This window comes from Cloeon dipterum, chromosome 4, assembly GCF_949628265.1.
Source record: "Cloeon dipterum chromosome 4, ieCloDipt1.1, whole genome shotgun sequence".
NCBI lineage: Eukaryota > Metazoa > Arthropoda > Insecta > Ephemeroptera > Baetidae > Cloeon > Cloeon dipterum.
In genome coordinates, this window is record NC_088789.1 from 7,479,930 (window position 1) to 7,500,568 (window position 20,639).

At 39.4% G+C, this 20,639-nt stretch overlaps 1 protein-coding gene across 11 annotated transcripts in view; it reads right to left on the minus strand.

The window, feature by feature from the left end:
- The window catches only part of LOC135941930 (homeobox protein OTX2-B-like), a 29,819-nt gene extending 9,635 nt beyond the window's left edge, over positions 1 to 20,184 (minus strand). For 2 of the 11 annotated variants that reach the window (XM_065487736.1, XM_065487729.1), the window contains exons 1-3: positions 19,755 to 20,184; positions 6,635 to 6,685; positions 347 to 543 (exon numbers count right to left, since the gene is read on the minus strand). In XM_065487736.1, the coding sequence (XP_065343808.1) occupies positions 347 to 543; positions 6,635 to 6,660 (223 nt within the window). In that variant the 5' untranslated portion in view covers positions 6,661 to 6,685; positions 19,755 to 20,184. Of the gene's footprint in view, positions 1 to 346; positions 544 to 6,634; positions 6,686 to 19,007; positions 19,105 to 19,338; positions 19,708 to 19,754 lie in introns of those variants that run through there. The other 9 variants (XM_065487738.1, XM_065487737.1, XM_065487732.1 and 6 more) reach the window with 8 other exon arrangements.
- Between the last annotated feature and the right edge of the window lie 455 nt (positions 20,185 to 20,639).

Consider the following 20,639-nt stretch of genomic DNA (forward strand, 5'->3'; position numbering starts at 1 on the left):
CTCTATACCAATTGTTACACCTAACCAAACAAAACACATACGTTTGCATTACTGAAAAAAAGAGTTATCTTTTATGCTGCTGATGCTCAAAGTGAAAACGTGGTCTTTCGGCAAAGCACAACAAAATCCCAAAAGGCTTGTTTGTCGCGTAGGGAGGACATTCCATTTAACAAATTTCAACATAGAAATTATTTAGGCTTGAGGAGATATTTTTTACTCGCTGAAATACGCTGAAAAACTAATCGCGAGTTTTCTGATAATGAAAAAACACGTAGATTATTTTGATACTTTTAAAATGCATCGTCGTGGGCGAGGTAAAACAATAGAAAAATCAATCTGTTCTCACCTGGGCCAGGGTAGCCCATGGACGTGTGCAAGGGGTCATGGTGCATGGTGGACATGTTGAGGCTGGCCAGTCCGTTGACGGAGTACCCTGAAGATTTGAGGTAGCTCGCCATGCCCGAGGACGCATTCGGCGTCGACCCGCAAGTGCTGAACGCTGGGAACGCCAAATCTGCGTCTGCGTTGCACCTGGAATAATGCCTGTAAGTCGTTTGGTGCGCTGTTCTCAAAGGCTACATGCTTATTTTACATATAACAATACAGGGATCAATAGCTTTTTACGTCTACGGGCACTTTTCTGAATATTTTCAATTTCTAGCAAACAAATGATTTTTTAGAGCGAGCAGTGTGTCAAAGGTTTATTTTCACGTTTTCCAACCAACGCATAAATTCTGGCTTCGTTTTCTAGTGCAATCTGAATCGAGCAGTCACACACAGAGCAATATCGAGCGAACCAAAGGGTATAAAAGCGCGTGTGACTGTCAAAAAGCAATATCATCATTATTTTCCACTGCGTGGAAGCCGTGGAATGGTGGGGGCGTTAAATCCTCTTTTTTTGCGCGCGCGACAGAGAGAGAAAGAGATAGATAGCCAGCGTGCTGTATGGCATTGTGCAGCAGAAATGTCACCGAGATCGATAGCACGTCATGCTCGCTACGCTACAACACAAGCACAAGTTGCAAACTCACGTCGACCAAATCAAAGCATTAAACTCGGCAAAATCATCAGTATTCAATATTTTTTTATTCACCGATGTATTCTGCAGGAAAAATTTACGCTTCAAAAATTTTCAGGAAACGGATGAACAGTAAAAATATTAGAGATTTATTTATTCCAACAAAACATGGTTGCCAAGTATAAAGAAACATAATACATTTTGTCCCTAAAGTCGCTGGAAAGGTGCGTAAACCAGCTAGTGGCCTATTTGAGCATTTCGAGTCACTTAACAATAATGTATTTTGAAATTTCCGCAGTTCCAATAACACACAAACAATTAAAGGGATTCCTTGGGTTTAGTTAACCACCTTTTGCTATCTCTGGCACTGATTATAAAAGCAGTGCATTTCAAAAAAAAAAAAAAAACAGCAATGGCGGGCTTTGAAAAATTGAAGCACGCTCTGCCGTTTAAATCCCTGACCGAAAAATATATCGTACCACGTGGCGATCATAATTGTGTTATCTTACTTAGCAGCTTAAGTTAATGAACTGACCACTAATAATAATCTTCCAACCATAAGTATACCGTGTGAATCATAATCTTTCAAAATCCGCTTTTAACGTCATTTTCTTTAAAGGAATGCGCAGCGACTATTACATCCAACTGGGGGCATGAACGATGGTAACTGCCAAAGAGGGATGAATGCCATTTTAGGAAACCCACATTCTCTCACGTTACCTATTATTCTCTCACGCTGCGAGCAAGGTGAAAAAACAAGTCGAACTTACGCGTTGACCAACTGGGACTGGGAAGTTCAGAAAGAAGTCACAAGGGTGAAGCCAATATTTGTTTATTCACCTTGCGAAGCTAAATATTTTTTTTCGGAGGTAATGTGTCATTATTCATCATTCACAGATTCATGGGCCACGATGGCTGGTGGCTTTATTGCTGTGACTAGATAGTGCATTATTTATTTATTGGAAACCATTCTCAAGCAACTCTAACCAACATGAAAAAATATTATTTCTCTATCCATCGTTATGTATATTATAAATTTTTAACTGGCAGTACATTTACTTCCACGCTGAAAAATAAAGGACGAATTGCTAAGAGTGCCCTCCATTCCTTATTTATTATTTACTAATTTAAGGTGACTTAGATTATACTGATTTTAGCGAATTTTTGCTATAATTATAAACACAAATTCAATCGATTTAAATAATTTTTTTTCCGAAAGTACAAAATCATATTTTCAGATAGTTGTCCATTTTAAGTCCCCACTTTTTCAGTGGAAAGGCTGTATCTGAATATGAGTTTCCCAATCAGAGCCCCCGATTTCTTTATCATTTTGAAATATAAAAATTTCAACAATTTAGAATTATAGTTATGCCTCAATGTCTTTGTGTGGAATCCCACAAATTGTAGAAATGCCAGATTTAAAGATTACAAAAAGGTATGGCGAATTTGGCATATTTATAAAATTCGATTGATAATAAATTAAAATGATTAGTTTTCCCTATTAAACAAGTTAATAAATCAATAAAAACAAAGCTTACCTCAACGTATGGACAGATAAATTAAATGAGACAAATTTTCACACCATGACTATATTTAACACTCATTGGCAAAGGGCAGCGAGCTGGAATAATTAAGTCGATTAATAATGTATAATTATTTGCATTGAATACTATTTCTTACTTAAGGGAGCAAAAGGCACAAAGTATATTAGTCGCTGGCCTTGCAAGAGCGCTGTAGCTTTTAGCGTATATTATAGATGTTGGGCGCTCAGAAGCTTCTTTGTGAATGAGTGTGTTTACCACTATATTAATTGTGCACATGGGCTCAAAGGTAACAGGTTAGCTTCATCAGGTGGCGCAACCTTTCAAACTGCGTCAAGGTTTTATTTATATTTCCTCAACTGCGAATGACCTATCAAAAATTAAAGCAACAAATAAGATCGCAAGTTTAGCGAGATAATTCATCCCAATGAAGATTTTTTTTAAAGAAAAAAATATTTATCTAGAATCTTTGGAAGTCGAGCCAATTCAGAAGAATTATCGGCTTATACAGCTTCACAATGCAGCACAATTAATGCAGTCATCTACACATTATCATGCAATCAAAAATTAATGCAGTATAGTCGATGAAAGTCCGATTCAATTGTTTTTATAAGACTGTAACAGGGAATTGTTTATTTAAAGCAAAGTCAAAGTTGGCAGGTACGTAATTTTGTAGAATATTTAATCGATAATTGTTTGTTTTTTTCACTTAACATCACGTTTGTCACTCAGATTTTTTAGTTCACTCGGTGACATGTTCCATAGTCTCGGCAAAATACATTCAGACTTTCTATTGAAATATTTGTTTTCAAGCATTGGCTCATCAACAAAAGTAACATTCTTGTATTATACTGATGTAATCTCTGAATACCAAAGTCGCCATCAAAATATTTAACACACAACAAATTAATTTGATAAATTTTGTCAGCAGGCAACACATGCCAAATATGAAAAAAATTCGCAACATTTGGTTAATTTTTTTTGAACACATTTTAAACAATATTTTTTCTTGGAGTAATAAAAGTGACAAGTTCACAGCTCCCCATGCGGTTATACCATAATTCAAATAGGAATGAGCATATAGAGAGAAATAAATAATGATCCTTCGCATGTTATAGGGCATATTAGCCTTTAAGTAACATACAATTTTATGGAGCTTTTTTGAACCACGTTGAATTTGAGCCTTAATGATGTCTCGGAGCAATGAAGTGCATTAAATCTAGTACGGAAGCTTCTTTGCGCGCGTGCACATTATTGATTTTGAGTAAGCGGCCTGATACTTTCATCCCCCGATGCGAAGTCAATTTCGGCGCAACCTGCTGCGATCTCGAGCGCACTTCAGCTCTCATAATATGGCGAAAATCGAAAAAGGCTGGGCAGCCAGCCGGGAAAGTTAAACGCCGCTTGCTCCCCGCCGAGCGAGCGCTGCCAATGTAAATATTTGCAGGGCGAGAGCGCAGCATGGCGGGCGGGCTGCGGCCGACTCCACTCTTGCGGCTCCCGGTGATTAGAGCGGCTCTTATCAACAAGTGCACAGTCATTGTTTGCAGTCTCCATCTCGCGATTGCGGCTGCAACCCCTGTTCTGAGCAGAATGTGAAGATTGCAACCCTTGAAACACAATGAGTCGTGCACGACGGCTTAAGTTTTTCCTCTCTGCCGCCCGACGCTGAAGCAAAGAGGAAGCGACAGAGAGCGGTCGGCGAACACTGTTGAGAGCTCGCATGAATGGTCAATTTGAAAAAGCACAGCCCGCTTCACAAGCATACAAAAATACCCGTGGTTTATCTGGCATTTCCTTCTCAAATAAGTTCACAGAAAACATGCATTCTCTCTGCGGCAGGTGCATCGCAGGAATTTCAGTCATAAAATAAATAGCATCTGCAAATTTAAAACTTTTGCTAAACAGTAATTGGAGGGGGCCGAATTTTGAGGAGACATGTATTATTTACTAGATTTGCATGCCATGGATATCACTTTTTGTTCTGAGTCAATCAGATGTATCATTATGAACCCCAAGATTATTTGTAAATTTAATGTAGATTTTGCGGTGAACGGTGAGATTAGTATCACACTGACACTTTGAAATGTTCAACAAAAAGAATTAATAGTTAAAGAGAAGCAGCAAAGAGTTGTAAAAATCGATACAAACTATATTGTATACTTATAGTATTGCACGCATAATTGCATTTAATAAATCATTAATTCATTCAAATTTAAGACTTGGTTTTCAAATCATTGGAACTCTCCAGAGAATCTTTAATTGAAATTAGATCGACCTTTTGAAAATTGTATTTGAATATATACGTCTAAATTGGTAGACTAAATCTGTGTACTGTCTGAAACTTGTTCTCATAATTAGAAGTGAGTCGCTCTTTATCTCTTGCAATTGACGTTTTTTTAATTTGAATAAAAATTACCAAATTAAATGTAATTTTCACTCCTTGTTAGCATAAACTTCTAAGAACAGCCTAAAAATACGAGGAGTAAAAGTATGAAAGTGATATGTATAACTTTTTAATATGTTTTTTGCTGAGCAAGATTTGAAAAGGGGAAACGAGGAGATGATATTGCTGTATATATGAATTTTGTTTTCTGACGAGTCCTACAGGGTTGAAACTGCCGCTGAACAGTATAAGAGCGTGTTATTAATTTATTTCTCAAAAATTTCAACTAAGTGTAAATCTACGCAGAGCTGAGAGAGTCATTTCATTTCATTTCACTGAATTCAATTTTCATGAATTGTTTTCTAGAGTTCTATCGCAGATCGCAGCTTGACGGCGGCTTCGTTCATATTTAGGAGGCGAGTGGCATTAATAGATAACAGCTAGCCATATATACCTGCGAGTGTATTTCTTACTTTGTCTATTTTAAAATTAATTTTCATCGTGAAGGAATAATTGAAATATTCACACTCAAGAATACTATGAGTTGGCGAGAACTGCATATAAAAAGCCGCGAATTAGTCTTTTTATATACATGTCGTTAAAAAAGGGGTCTAAAAATCCTGTGTTTTTCATGTAAAGCACGAATGAAAACTCAAGTGGTTCGCTACTGGTTGCCCAAAACACTTATAACACCTTTTTGTTAGCAGGTGATATAATCATGGGACCAAAAGCGCGTTTGAGAAAAACGGAGACGATATTTTTTTTTATCCATCCGAGCCGCAAGCGGAGGAATACAAAACAATATATTCCCCCAATTACAGGGAACACACGTGTCGCTCTCATCAAACACTAGAGACGCTGAGTGCCTCCTCATCTCGCGAGCTATTCTCAATCAGTGTGGAAAATCAGCAATCACAAAGCAGCTCACTCCCTCTGCTGCCCTTTCGAGCGTAAAACCGCGGCATAGAAAAGCGACAAACTATTTGCGAGCGTGCACGCGGGGCGTCGAATTCTCCCTCGCTGAGGTCCTTATGCCCTGATGCCAATGAAACGAAACGACCAACTGCACTTTAATCGGACTTGCGCATCTAGTTTCATGAATCTCAACTGCACGTGCCGCCGCGGCCGCCGAAAGTGCAAGGGCATCTCTCGACTGCGCTAATGAGCCGACTATATATTCTATTTGTTCCCCTGCGCTCATCCCCGGATAATTGCGTCGATTGCGCTTTTCGATAACAACCGGCAGTGCTCGTTTGAAACAAACGATGCTGCACGCTTCATGATAAGGGTGTCTTATCTCCGAGCATCTCTGTGACTGGCATTGATTGTTAAACGGTATTAAATGAGCACTCTCACGGCGATCATTATTTGGAGGATTATTTATATGTGCATTTTCAATTTCAAACTCAATTTTTCGTCATTAAGGATCTTCCAAATTAAATAAAATCCCAGAAAATTCTCTATCGCTAGCATATAGGGATATTGTTTGGTTTGGATAATATATTTGTTTTTCACATGATAAGCAGTTTTTTAAATAAATCATTCTTAAACCTCTGGTTACTTCAAGAGTTTATTAAAAGTTTTCATGATTTTAGCTCGCTCAAGCAAAAAATAAATTATGCTAAAAATCATGGTGGAAACTGGAAACGCATACGGCAATGGATATTTTAACATAGTATGCAAACTCACCCGCTGGCAAGGCTGTTTGGCCACATGAGATGCACGCTCGGGGTTTATTATCTGGAATCAAAATTAGAAGAAATTTGTTTGAAAAAGAGCACTGCGTACACGTTATTTTATAAATGGTAGATTCTTAAGTATAATTATATTATTGCATTGTTGATTGTAAGTCAAAGCTTAACCAGGACGGCCATTTTTATTTGAGATAGCATTTTTCTGGAACGTTTTCAACTTTGCCGTGACGAATAAATTTGATTTAAACGCTAAATGCAACAATATAATACATTTTCCTTGCGGCAGAAGATCATGGCAGAACCAACTTCGGAGTTTAATTATGAAGCCTATTATTGAGAGATGCGAATGAATTCATATGCGCAAATTATAAGGTTTTATTTATAGTGTTGATAATTTAATTAGGCGATGTCTTTGAGTGTTATGATTTTTTTTATCTAAACGTCTTTAAATTGAAGGTTCATTTCTCACATTTTCCACCTAAATTTTATAATAGCTTCAAATCCGGACTCTTCTGCAATTAATTATTCATTTTAGCATTTCTGAAGGTAACGGTCAGCAAAATACATTCAATGTTTTAACAATTTATATTAAAATAATGAATATTTGGGCGCAAACGTATAGGTTAACAACCAAATAAAAAATTCAGATAGCAAATACAAACAGGATGTTCTAGAATTCCAGCATGATGGCTTCAATCTGTGGAACACCCACAGACATTAACAATACTTATTTTTCGAGATTTTCTAGGAACTGGGGGTGCGGCATGTCAAAACAACTATTGTGAGAGCAAATGCTGGATTTATAGTGTGGGATACGGGGTTGGATCCAAAAGGAAATGCATCTGGTTCCTTTGTAGAAGTAGTATTTAAACCATGATTAAGACTGTAAAGATTACACAATAAATAATCACAATAAAATCTCAAAGGAAAGTCATTAAATAAACAATTAATATACGCATTATAATGCGAGTCGAGAACAACAATTATTATCACAGTGAATAATATTCTTACCCCGGTAAAGTCTTCGGGTCTAACAATTACAGTAAGGTAATTTACTTCTCGCTTTTGCGGCTCCTGGCCAGGGAGCGTGAGAGTAGCACATGACCGGTTGCGACTAAGGGTGAGCGGTCAGTGAAGGTGGAAGGTATAGTAAGGCGCTTATCATTCAGAAATTGTCCCCCAACGATCTCTTGCTCCCTTAATTTGTCAATACAGAGCCCGCTGCCATAAAAATTCCAATAATATTACCCATTTTGGTTATTTTATGCTAATTTATTTATGAGTGGCGAGAGTTATAAATACTCAGAAAGGAAATCTCCAGCCTTTTCATTCCTCTTGAAATTCGATGAAGCTACTCTGTGTATATACCCATTGCAAACTTATTATTAATAAATATTGAATCTATATATAATATATATAAGGGTCCTAAGTGAACAAAAAATTATCAAATTCAAAACATTGTACTTATTTAATTATCCTTTTCGAGTGAATGATGAAACTAAAATTTGATATTATTTATTTAGACCAGAGAGAGGTTTCAAAACAAAATCGTGATTTTCCCATCAATATTACTTTAACTATATAGAATAACGAAATGATTTGTGTTATATAATCCTTATTGAGAAAGATGTTTGTTTTATTTAGAATTTTCAGCGAGAGGGCATGAGCGTTGAATTTTTTGTTGCGTTGTCAGGGTGTCCCTGGGTGAATATCTTATAGCCTTTTGGGTCTTATTCTTTTGCTGTGTCCGTCAAATATGTTGCGTTTTTGGTACCAATACTCTGCGACCTGGCTTAATAACGACCATACACACAATGGGCTGAGTTGCAGCCACGATGCAACGTCAAAGTTTTGTACACACATGCACTTTCGGAGGTATGATCGGTATTGTGAAGGTAGTTTTGACCCTACCTGTGCCACGGTGTCCACAATTGTTAAAAATTAACACACCCATATTTTTTGCATAGTGTATTGATCTTTTTCCCCTGTCTCAGCGAAATGACAATCAAACTTGCCCTGCTTTGCCTCTCAAGCAAACAAAGAACTAAGTTTAGAAATTGAATAGAGGACCTTCGCAACCGAGAGCAACCCCTGCAGGCAAAAGCATCCTTCTCACCGGTGGCAACACCACACGATTTCTCAACCAATGAGCTTGCGCAAAATGTGCGCAGGCAAAGTGATGTTGTTCTGTGCGCGCCTCACACGCAGAGAGAATCGGACTGCAGCCTCTCTCTCTCTCTCTCTCTCTCTCTCTCTCTCTCTCTCTCTCTCTCTCGTCGGCCTCCATCAAATGCGCCCTGTACCACGAGCGAGCACAACAACACTGCCACGCAGGGCGAAATATCGAGTGTATATCCACGGCAGAGTGCGCGCGCGATATGCGATATCAATTCCGCACTGGTGAGCGCTCGAGATGGCGGAATGAGTAGCTTTCAATACACGGCGAGAGCAGTGTCGACTGAAATATACGTTCAGAACGTGCTGCGCGCCAGATGGTACCTTTCCCAGCGAGGTCCATTCACAAAACGTACATGCAGCACGAGCGACGAACAGGAAAAAACTTTTCCGAGCTCTCTCTCTCTCATCTCGTCTTTTTAAATCAAGTGCGAACGGCAGACACTTGTTTCGTACATAGCTGGAAAGTGCACTAAGCGATTCAATGAACAGATTCGCGCGCTTTGTGCTTGAATTTATGACTCGCTGTTGGATTAGGTACGTTTGAATGAGCGGATGAGTTGATTTTACTGCGAGCAAACGTCATCAAATACACGCGTTCTCTCTATATATTTGTTTTAATATCGCTTTGTCGTTCGGTATTTTATTTCGCTATTTTGATATGGAAAATCGTGGCGTTATGGATGGCTGTTTAGCTAATGCTTCACTCACTGCTAAAAGGCGAGAATAGAAAAGTATATAGTATCAGCGGCGCGTGTTAGAATTTGCATGAAGCCGTGCAAGGGTGAATCTTTTTAGTGCAGAAGCCCAAACTGAGAAAGTGCCTCTTTCTTTCTACAAATCCAACTATGACTCGAGTATTAGGAACAATTGATAACAAAATATGTTATTATATCAAATCATTTCTTGACCTTGATATCCATGAAGGGTTAATGCGGCAGTTAACTAAAAGGATTGCATTTTTTTGCTCTTTTTATCCCTGTCCGAGGACCGGAGGACCGGGAAGGGCACGCACTGCACTAGCACGAATGCTGAAGCCCGGGTTCCAATAACACCGCGAACGGATGACATGGGCGCACCAGGCCGCACAGGGACCCAGCCCACTCAAGGGCCACTTGCCTCCGCACCGAGGACTGCATTGAAACGCTAGACATTCGTCCCGTGAAGCCAAATCACGCATGCTGGAAAGGTGCAAACCAGCAAGTAGCGATTCGGCGCCAATGCGCCTCTCAGCCCGTTGAGCAATTTGAGCATTTCGAGTCACTAAACTAACCACTTTTTGCCATCTCTGACATTGGGTATAGCCAGTATTAGATCTCCGGACTGCTCAAATACCTCCCATTGCTTTGACACTCCTGAGAATGCATTAACAATGCGAGCCAACGGGCTCAAATATATCACACTTTTGTCGTTAAAGTTTCACAAATTTATAATCTTTTCCCCTCTTTGGGAATGGGCAACCCCCTCTGAAAGCGAGCAACTCACGAAAACTTCGTTTCCCAAAATAATATCGCAAACAAGGCCCTCTAACACTGCCATAATAATAAAGTGTAGAGTCAAGACCATGAAAAATTTGTGAAAACAAATATTGAAATTTCATTTTAAGAAAACAAAAAGAAAGAAATACAGAATGAAAATTATTTATTAAATTTTAATTGAGCGAAAGTCTGAATATTAAATCACAGAGAGGGCGAGTGGCGGGGTTAATAAGATCATAATTTATGCTCTTTTTATATTTTTGTATAAATATATAGCCGGATGTTTTCAGCAGTCACACTGATTCAAAATTCTCTCAGCTTATTTCTGTCTTGGAGGTGACAATACTGCTGATGAGAGGCTTGCGGGGCTGAAACATCTTCTGAACAGCACGAGAATACGTAATTTATTTTTTTCTCCTCAGAATTTTAGCTGTAACTAACCTGAATTAATTTCCACGCAGAGTAGAGCCACATAGTTTAGTTCAATTAAAAGGTATTAAATATTCCAACCAGTCGTAGGTTTTAACAAGTCAGGGTTTTTACATTTCAAACTGTTTAAAAAGTGTCTGATATAAGTCTCCGTCACTTGGGTATATAGCAAACTTAAATATAGAATAACTGGGAAGTATGTGTTTCTGAATGCCTGATCATTTTTATTGTTCACAATAAAGAGTTAAGTGCTAAAAAGTTAATCCTATTATTTACTGTCTCTTAATCGTTTTTTAATATTTATTTCTATTCATAGAAACTCACGGGGGCAATTTGCACAGCAAAATCATTATGTCCAAGAAATATCTAAAAAATAATGTAGAGTCCACTTCAACTTTTAGCTGCTATGTATATGTTTTGCATACACATTATCTTATTGTTAGACCTATTATATTTTGCAGAAATTTGTCTAGTGTCGGCGACCGAGAGCAACACCTCCTATTATGGGCATAGTACAGAGCTGAGTGTGATACAGCGCAGAGAGGGCCTGTGTTTTTATTATACGGCTGGGGGATAATGAATTACTTCAAAATTCCGCGTCCCACGGGAGGAGGGCAGGAAAAGGTTTTTGCCATAGCGGTCGGCCGGCCTGCGTTTATATTGTGTGCCTCATGCCTCCCTACGTGTTCGTGGCAGCGCGGGCAGCGGCAAATTCATCATCATCCTTTTCGCCACACAATCATCCACCCCACGAGACTTATCAATGGAGCCAATGCATGGTAATTGAAAACCAGCAAAGTCCCCCTAGGAGCACGCCCCTGCAACATCAACAGTATTCCGTAACAGCAGCAGTATAAGTCAGTCGGGCGGAAAAATACATCAAAATATATCCCCAAGAGTCGTCGGCGGCGGCGGTGGTTGCCTGCCCGGAAAAACTACAGCGCCGGCCATGCACCGAACCGACGAATAGAAAAGCTTGTACGCGACGTGTACGCTTTTCTTTGTATGTATATGGCCTTTGCGTTCGGATTGGAAAAGAGGCAGAGTCGGAGCGGGACGCGCGCGGCGACGCAACGCCGGGAAATGCTGTCGACTTGGTTGCTGGCCGGTCGATACGCTGGAAAAGAGACAACAGCTTCCGCTCGAACCAACCAACCAGCAGGCGCAATTGACCCGAAGTGCAGGGAAATTTGCGACTTTGCAACAGAACAAGGCGTTGCGATTTATAAATCAAAATAAACTTATAATTTAGCATTTAGCGAACTGTGAATATAAACAGATATATAATATAACGAAAATATTTTAAAACAGAAAATAAAATTGGTTTTTCAGAATGAAAATATGAGTTAAGTTTTAGGACATAAATAATTGGTTTACCGGCTTCAATTATTATAGAGATGGGAAAATTGAGTATATATTTGATTTTTAGCAACATATATATCTTTCCTCTATATGGATTTGTTATAAGAAGTCATAATGAGTCCGAGTTCTTGAGCCTTATATCGAAAACAAAATATTAACCGGGGACTGAAAATTTTTCATATTGTTTAAATTTATTCCAGCCAGCAATTCTCGACAGCATGAAAAGAAAATCAAGATTTGCAAAACATATTGAGTTTTTGTCCGCTCAAGGAAAATTAAAATGTAACATACATTAAATAAAAGAGCAATCTCATTTATAGTCTGTAAAATTAAATAGAGTGGCAGCACAGCTATAGCATTATAATGCAATAAACTACTCAACGTTATTTTGTTTTTTTCTGTGTAAACAGTTTAATGCTTTTAGATATGAAACGTGAATAGATGTATTATGAAAAAAATGGTTGATAATGGCTCTGAGAAATACATTTAAAATTTCAAATTGTACTTTCTCCTTTTCTATGAAATTCATATCAAAACCTCTATAAATTATACAGTTTCCTTGTCGTGGACAAGTGAATTCCCCATAAATTATTTTATTCATAGAATGATGTATCAAACACCAATGAAATAACATCATTGACTGAGAATCGGCTTTACTCATAAATTATTCCTCTCTATTACAGACAAATATAGAAAATATGTCGCTTAATCAGTGTTATTTCCTGATTATATTTCAAATTACACGCCAAGTGGCCGAGGGCGGTTAGAGAGGGTGCACTCATTTGCTGCATTTCACTATATATATACCATGCGTGTTTATCGTGTGTGGTAGAACGCCAGCCCATTATCACAGTCATTTCACCACATGCATCGGAGAATAGAAGTGCTCTTAAAAACTTATTAGAGTTGCGCGTATCGAATTTCGGCAGACGCTGCTATATGGGGTGATTACGGCCAGCACAATGTGTACGGCGTGTTGCAGCGCCGCCCCCTCGCCCGCCGCATGCACAGCACAGATTGCAGAGAAAGAGCTAGCTGCCTTTATTATTCATTTAGCGAGCGGGCGCGCTGCCGGGCGGGAGGAGAAAATTGATTATTTCGCGTCGGCCTTTGAACAAAAAGCTACCGAGAAGCGAAATAAGAGCAGAGAGATGCGCTCTCTTATTTCCGCGAGGCTTTCGCGTCGGTGTGTCTTTCTCTGTCGCCCCCTCTCGTCCGCCAACGCCGATTTCACAGGTTTCCTCCTCAAGAGCTCGCAGCATTACAGAATATATAATTAACACAACGTACGCTTTCAGCAGTAAAAATAAGGAAAGGGAATTCTCATTTTTTCATTTAAATGTGTCCCCCGTTGGGAATTAGAGTGGAACGAGGGGTTTCGTCATCTTAAATGAGGCGCACATTTCTTTTTTCATTTGTAACCCTCAATGTTATCTTGTTCTTCAAAAAGGTGCTATTTTCAGTGATTACTGTTTATTCTCATCATAAAGAACAAACCATTTTATGTTCAGCGGCACGTTATCAAACAAAGATTAATATGAAAAAGGACAACAAGGCTTTCAGAAGTCTGATCAAACAGGCCGAACTCATATCACAAAGCGCCTGTATAGGGAAAAATCGCTTTTGTAATTTGATGGGCAACAAACATTTTGAAAATTAGTTCTTCTATTATGCAGCTTGAAAAGAGTGCATCACGCCGGTGTATTTACTCTTTGCGTCCAGCGACATATCATTTCTATAGGATTTGATAGCCCTGAAACGCGGCAGGTGAAATGAAAACACTTCGAGGGAAGGGTGCAAATGGGGGTGCAGACTTGGCTGCTATATCCGCTTCTTAGTTATATTTGTATGACCTTCGTTTTTCTAATCTATAAAAGTGTATAGCTATTTTTGACCCAATCATTTGAAAAGAAAAACATTTTACTCTCATTCTTTGCACTCTCAGCTTGACGCTAAAAGCATGAATAAATTTCTGTACCATATTCACAAAAATAAATACATGGGTTGCTAAATATTGATCCCCTGACGCGATTTGCTTGACCCTCAAAATATCACAGGTGCAAGATATAAGAAAAGCTTTGTTGTCATACTAGTGCTAATATTTTAACCAACTGCACAGGTCATATTTCATGACGGGACCTGCAGATAGCAATTATTTAAAAAGTTATATATTATTCCAAGAAGCTGCACATGTGTGGCGTCGAAAATGTGAGAAAAACCCACATTTTCAGCTGCGGAACGCTGGGAACCTGCACAATTAAATGAAAGGGAAACAACCTTGTAGTAAAAATATTGAAGTTTCCTCTAAAACTAAAACGTGCAGGGATCATGCTTTTGTGTACATCAGCTAACACCAGATGTACGGGGCTAAAACCCTTTTGCGTGGCGCGGGAGATGGGAAAAGTTTTTATGAATTGCTGCTTTAGTGTAAGGCGCTTAAAATTTTTAGGTGTAAACAACATTTCTTAAGAACTTTGGCAAGTGTGAAAGTATTTGCACTTCTTACACAGCATTAGCCGCATTAAAAACTGCGAAACTTAAAAAATGCTATCTCTTTGCCTTTATAAAGTGCCGACCAGTGTAAGTTACAATGAGATCGGATAACTTTTTAAATTATAAAAAATACGTTTAGATATGTCGTGGTTTAATATATGATATGATTCAAAACATAATTGAGTCAAAATAACGATCAGGAACTGCACCAACGAGGAACACAATCTGCGAGTTGCCATGTGCTATACAATAAAATAAAATTATAATTAATATACACGTCGCCCTACAAGAACTGCCCGCACAGAAGAGGAATTTTTCATGCGTCATAGATACGGTGTTTGATTGAGCTACAAACCAAAAAATACCTGCTGTTTTTAAGTAAAAGGAAACAGCCCGCGGAGTCAATTGAAAATTGTTTTAAAACTCGCGGAGACTATTTCGACTCTTAAGCTGCTTAGTTCTGTGTGTATTTTCCACGCACATGTGAGTGTAAAATACTATTATAATATAGTTAATATTAGCGGCATGCGAAATTTCAGAGGAGAGGATGTATTTTGCTGATAATATGTGACATGATTTCAATCACCAGAAAAGTTTGAAAACCACATTAAATTATAATAAATTAACACCTCGCAACTGTTTCAAACTCACACACAGTGGCACTGTATGCGAAAATATGGATGCGCGTTGTAATCAGAAATTGCGAGTGGCAGCAAACGCGTTAGCTCAGCCTCAAGTTTGAGGAGAGCAAACAAGGCTCGACGCGGCGCATAAATTAAAAAAGTGGCGGGCGAAAAGCAAAACACATCATCCGCATCCGCTCACCGCTGGCGGGCACGAGGAGAAATGAAAATTCCGGGCGAGCACAAATCTCAGCCTGCGGCTAATGCAAACACGCGGATTCTCGCACTTGCCGCGCGGTAAAAATAACAATTATTGCAGCAGCGTCGGCTCGGCGGCCAGCGGGTTTTATTGATTATCGAAATGCTTGCAGAGAGAGAGAGCAAGAGGAAACCAACACGAGGCCGCACGCACACGAGCGCCGGCAGAGAGAGAATAAGAGGGTGCTAAAAAGTGCTATCGTGTTACACACTGATTGCTGAGCAAATATGCAGCGGCTGCAGGCGGGGTGAACACACACACACATAAAAGTAAATCGTCGCCGCATGTGTACAGCCTGCAGGGCCTTATTAATTTTATTGCATTAGCTTAACACATCCGAGTGCTCTGATGGCCTTTCCGCCGCTCGAACAGTCAAGAGGGTGGTTCGGGGGTGCATACTGATCGCGTCGGCTGGGCTGCTCTTTTCGCCACTCTGCGCTGTACAGCACCGGCTTGACTTCTCAATCGCATCAAAAACAATAGAGAGGGCGTTGGAGAAGTATGCACAACGCTCCGCATTAAGCACGTGCCGGTTGCATAAGTTACTTCATGACATTGAGAGCAGTTCTTTGTTCTTGTATGTAAATTTTCGATCCAAATTTTTACCTGATTTTTAAATTGTAATAAAATATAGGAAAAATTTGACGCTTTTAAAATTTTAAATATGTAAATCGCTACAATTAGGTATTGTTAGAGATCTCAGCTGCGTAATTTTGAGGCGGCGGCCTGGTTTCCCAGCTTCAGCCGAATTATAGCTGGGCGGCGGCTAATTGATTTTCCGGCACTTTTCGATTTTGTTCGAACTTTTGAGCATGTAGTTGGGGTAGATTATTGTAAGCCAAAACCAAGGCGGCTGACCACGTGACCCGAAATTTATTCGATTTTTCAACAAATTTATTCGATAATATAATCGGCTAAAAATCCGGCTTGCGCGCTTTGCTCAGATTTATAAATTTCTTTAATTAGCTCGAGCTCAAATAATATCCCGAACCAATAACATGTGGGCTCGACTCAGGAGCCTCATTCGAAGAAGCCCAATTAAAAAAGGACCACTTTACCCCCGCACACTGGGGTCTGTCATTATATTACAAAGCTGGACATCCATCCCTTGACATCAATTCACACATTCTACATGGAAAGGAATGCATCACAAGAAGTCCCACACCCGAAGAGAATCGTCTACCACCGCATGAAAGTGTCAAATGTTATAGGCATTGTCCGTCACGTTTTAGTCCCTCAAATATCTCGCAGATTTTGCTCACTGTGGAATGCTATGAGCGAGGATTAAGATTTTTCGGATTTTTCAATCCTTTGAATTGGAAAGCAAGGAAGTATTACAAAAAGTGAACTATAAGCGTGCAGAGCGTGAGAACATGAAAGCCGAACATCGTTTTCAATTGGTGCAGTATGTACAAGATGAAATGTCATTCAGTAAAACTTAATTGATATAATGATTTTGATGCGTGTAAAACTATTCTGAAAGCAGTGCGGGCAACAGAATGTGTACACAATATATACATACATTAGCCAATTGGTGGGGCGCAGAAAATCATCTTTTAGCGAGAAGATGAAATATATGGGAAGGAGGAATCAGGTAATCTAATTTTTTGATATTGTATGTATTTGTCTTGAAATAAAATTCCACCGAAACTTTTCGAACAGGAAATAAATGAGAAGACCATTATAATGCCATTATTGAACAAAGGTTTTAGTCCGTAATTCGATCAATTAATGGATTCATCTGTGCGTCATATAAAGACATTTTATTCAGTCAAAAAATAATTACTATGTATAGGACTCACGCTATTTATCTCAAAGCCGGAATTATAAGGCATCTCAAGAGGGAAATAAAAAATGTATCATTCTTTTGGTCCAATATTTGGCGATATAGTCCGTTTTGGCCAAAAATCGGTTTTAACAGAACTTTTATCTTCATGGTCTGATGTTAATAATACCATACTATATTATTATAAATAAAGATCCATTATAGACTTAACATCATTTTATGATCACATAAAATCATTAGGCTCTTGCTGGGATATATCAATTTCGAATTCACAAGTCAATTTTCTACACATATACATGTGCCCCGTAAACTATAATTAGTAGTTTTTGATAAATAATGAGGAAATTTTTTAAAAGTTACTCATTATATTTGATAAAGATTTTCACAAGAAACTATAAAAATATAGATTGCCTTTGCCTTTTTTTAAAGATTTGGGCAGCAAACAGCCATAGACAAAAGAAAGAAAGAAATTTCGACGGAATGAAATTGAAAAAAATTAGACCAGTTTCTAAATTCATATTGAAGAAGGTTTCATGATGATTCAGCAAGAACAGGAAATTTCCATTGCCTCGACTGTGAGGTTATAAGCTGTCGTCCTATCTCGCGGATTTGCCTCGAGAGATGCTCTCATTATTTTGAATGTGCATAATATGATATTCTCTGCATACAATTATAAAACGTGTGTCGCTTGCTCATGCAACTCCCGCAGTAGAGAGAATAATTAAAAAATGAAAATGAAATCATCGCCGCGAGGACAGTATACGTCGGGGTCGGCGCTGGGACAAAGCAGCAGAGAGCGCAGAATATAATTACGACAACGCGTCGCCGATTGCTGCCCTCGTATGTGTATAAATGTCCGCTGGCGTGAAATTCCATATCGCGAGCAACGTATTTTTATGCATGCAAAGCGGAATGAAAGTCATACGCGTATACGAGCGGAGATTATTTATATTTTTTATTTTTCGATTGTCCGTCACAGCAGCTTGAAAATGGAATTTACGGTCTGCCGCACAAAATAATGCGACGGCATGTTTAGAAATTAATTAACTTTTCAAATCACGGTCAAAGTTTATTGATTGAAGTGTAAATTTTAGTGTTTCAATATTTGCTGTGCGTGGGAAATTTGGATTTGTTAGTTACAAATTTTTAATTCAATCTAGACCACTTTTTAAGGCTCTTATTTAAAAAGGCATTTCAAGAACACAAGCAAAAAATTTAAGTAAATGCACATGTCTTAAAAATTACAATTAAAACGATTAACGAAAATATAAGAAAATTTCTTTACAGTGCACAAATTTGCAAATATGACCACAGCTAAATGCATTTATTTTAGACAGTTGATGGATTTAATAAAATTGTATAATGGAAAATGCTTTATTTTGGATTTGATCTTCAAATGAGAATAAGTATTTATAAATATTATAACATTTGCCTATTTCATAAAGTATATTTTTCCATATTTAATTTATTAATATCTATGACTTGAACAGGAGGGATATTGGAAAATTTAAAGAAAGGGTTTGAAGTAAAAAAACTTTTAACACAGGCTCAAAAAATAATAAAGCGCAAGATTTTTTGGCTTGTGTATATATAGAAAGCGATAGGATAAAACTATGTGCAATTTGAGAAAATTTACTTGAAATCTGTAAAATCAGGGGTGACGAAATAATCGGGCATAAGAAATTCAAATTCAACAATAAAATTTCAAATTTCGTTTCCATCCCAAAATTTTGCAATCAACTCTGACAAAACTGAATATTTACCATTAGCTCAGCAGCAATAATATTCTCCTCTTTATCTCAGCCGTTAAATTTCCCAGCGCAACTCGGGTCTGTGTATGCTTCTCGCGAGCTTTCAGGCTACCTACTATAGCGAGAGGAATGCACACACCTCCCGCCGAACGGAGCGCCCGGCGGCCGGCTAAAGGTGCGCGGCGCGACTCTCAGTTAACGTCGCGCCATTAAAAATTCTAATTCACCCCATCCAAAGTTCGATTTCAAGCGTGTTTTCTCTCTCGCATACCTGCTGATATCGAGATTCCTTTTATTTTTTTAGAATTACTTTCTGATTGTTGCGAGATTTTTAGGTACGCACCATTGCCGGCGGCGACGCGACGGCCTCTCGTTCTCAGTCAAAGACACGAGCTGGCGGAACAGTGGACGAAACCGGGCAGCACTAGAGCACACACCAGCACAAACCGGAGGAGCATTTCCGAATGCAGCTTTTGGCGAAGGTGAGCACTTGGGCTGCGGAGTCGGTCGTCGGTCGGTTCGTCGGATCGGAAGATGCGTCTTCACTATGGTGCATGGACGAGTTATGCCGGAAGGCGAAACACACACAGTCGGCACGGACGCACGGAACGGAGCCCACTGAATTTCATTACCGCGCGCGTATATGGATTGTGCAAAACTAGTTGGCTTACTCGCTGCTCTCTCTCGGCATCGGAGCCTTTTGTAGTAATCGTCTTATGTGTCTAAACATTTAAAGCAGATAAAACACAATAAACTCACCTCCTAAGCTGATGATGGGCACAGCCGAGTTAGAAATCCCGAAAGCTCAGGGTTGCCGATGAATGCGAGCAAAAGCGAGTCAGCAAACCCCAGATAAAACAAGCCTTAAGCCTGTTACAGAGGAGCTTAGAGCGTCTCAATCCGTATTAAATAAGACAACGATTGATCCTTCCCCAATCCCCAACTTTTCAAACACACGGTGCACATAGAGAGGCCTGGCCCCCGCGTTGCAGGGGGGCTGTGTATGCTACTAATGGCCGAGCCAGCAGCACTGGATGCGCAAAAGTCACGTGCCTCGCCGCTTCGACCAATCAGCGTCGTCGTTGCCAACACGAGGCCGCCTCCCCTCGACCTATTGTGTCTCGCGACGCGCTCTGCTGATGCTGCGGCCGTCGCGCACCGAGCCAAACGTTCCACAGAGTGCGCTACTCTCTTGCCGGCCGAAAATGAAGAGAGACTCTCTGCTGCTTTGCCCCACTCCAACCCCCACCGTGGACGGGCAGTCAGGCACCCGGGGCCCTCTTGACCCGCGGCCTCCATGGTTCGTGTCATCCTCTAGAGCAAATATTAATATAATAATGTTCAATAAATAGCTGGTCCGAAAGGGTGAAAGAGTTTTTTTGGTTACCATACCTCTGAGTTTATTGCTGATGGCAAGGACGCCCAGAGGGATGAGCCGGGGCAATATCTTTTTTGTACCTGACACTCCCTTCGAATTCCCTTCGCTTCTCCCTTTGGGCGCCCAAACACTTAACATCACCACAGATCGATATACAATATAATATTATTGATCGTATAAAAATCGTCAGGTAAGACCCTGACAATGGGGCGGATTACAGTATGGAATTTTAGCTCGATCTTGAAAAAGCCTTATGCCCAGCGTTG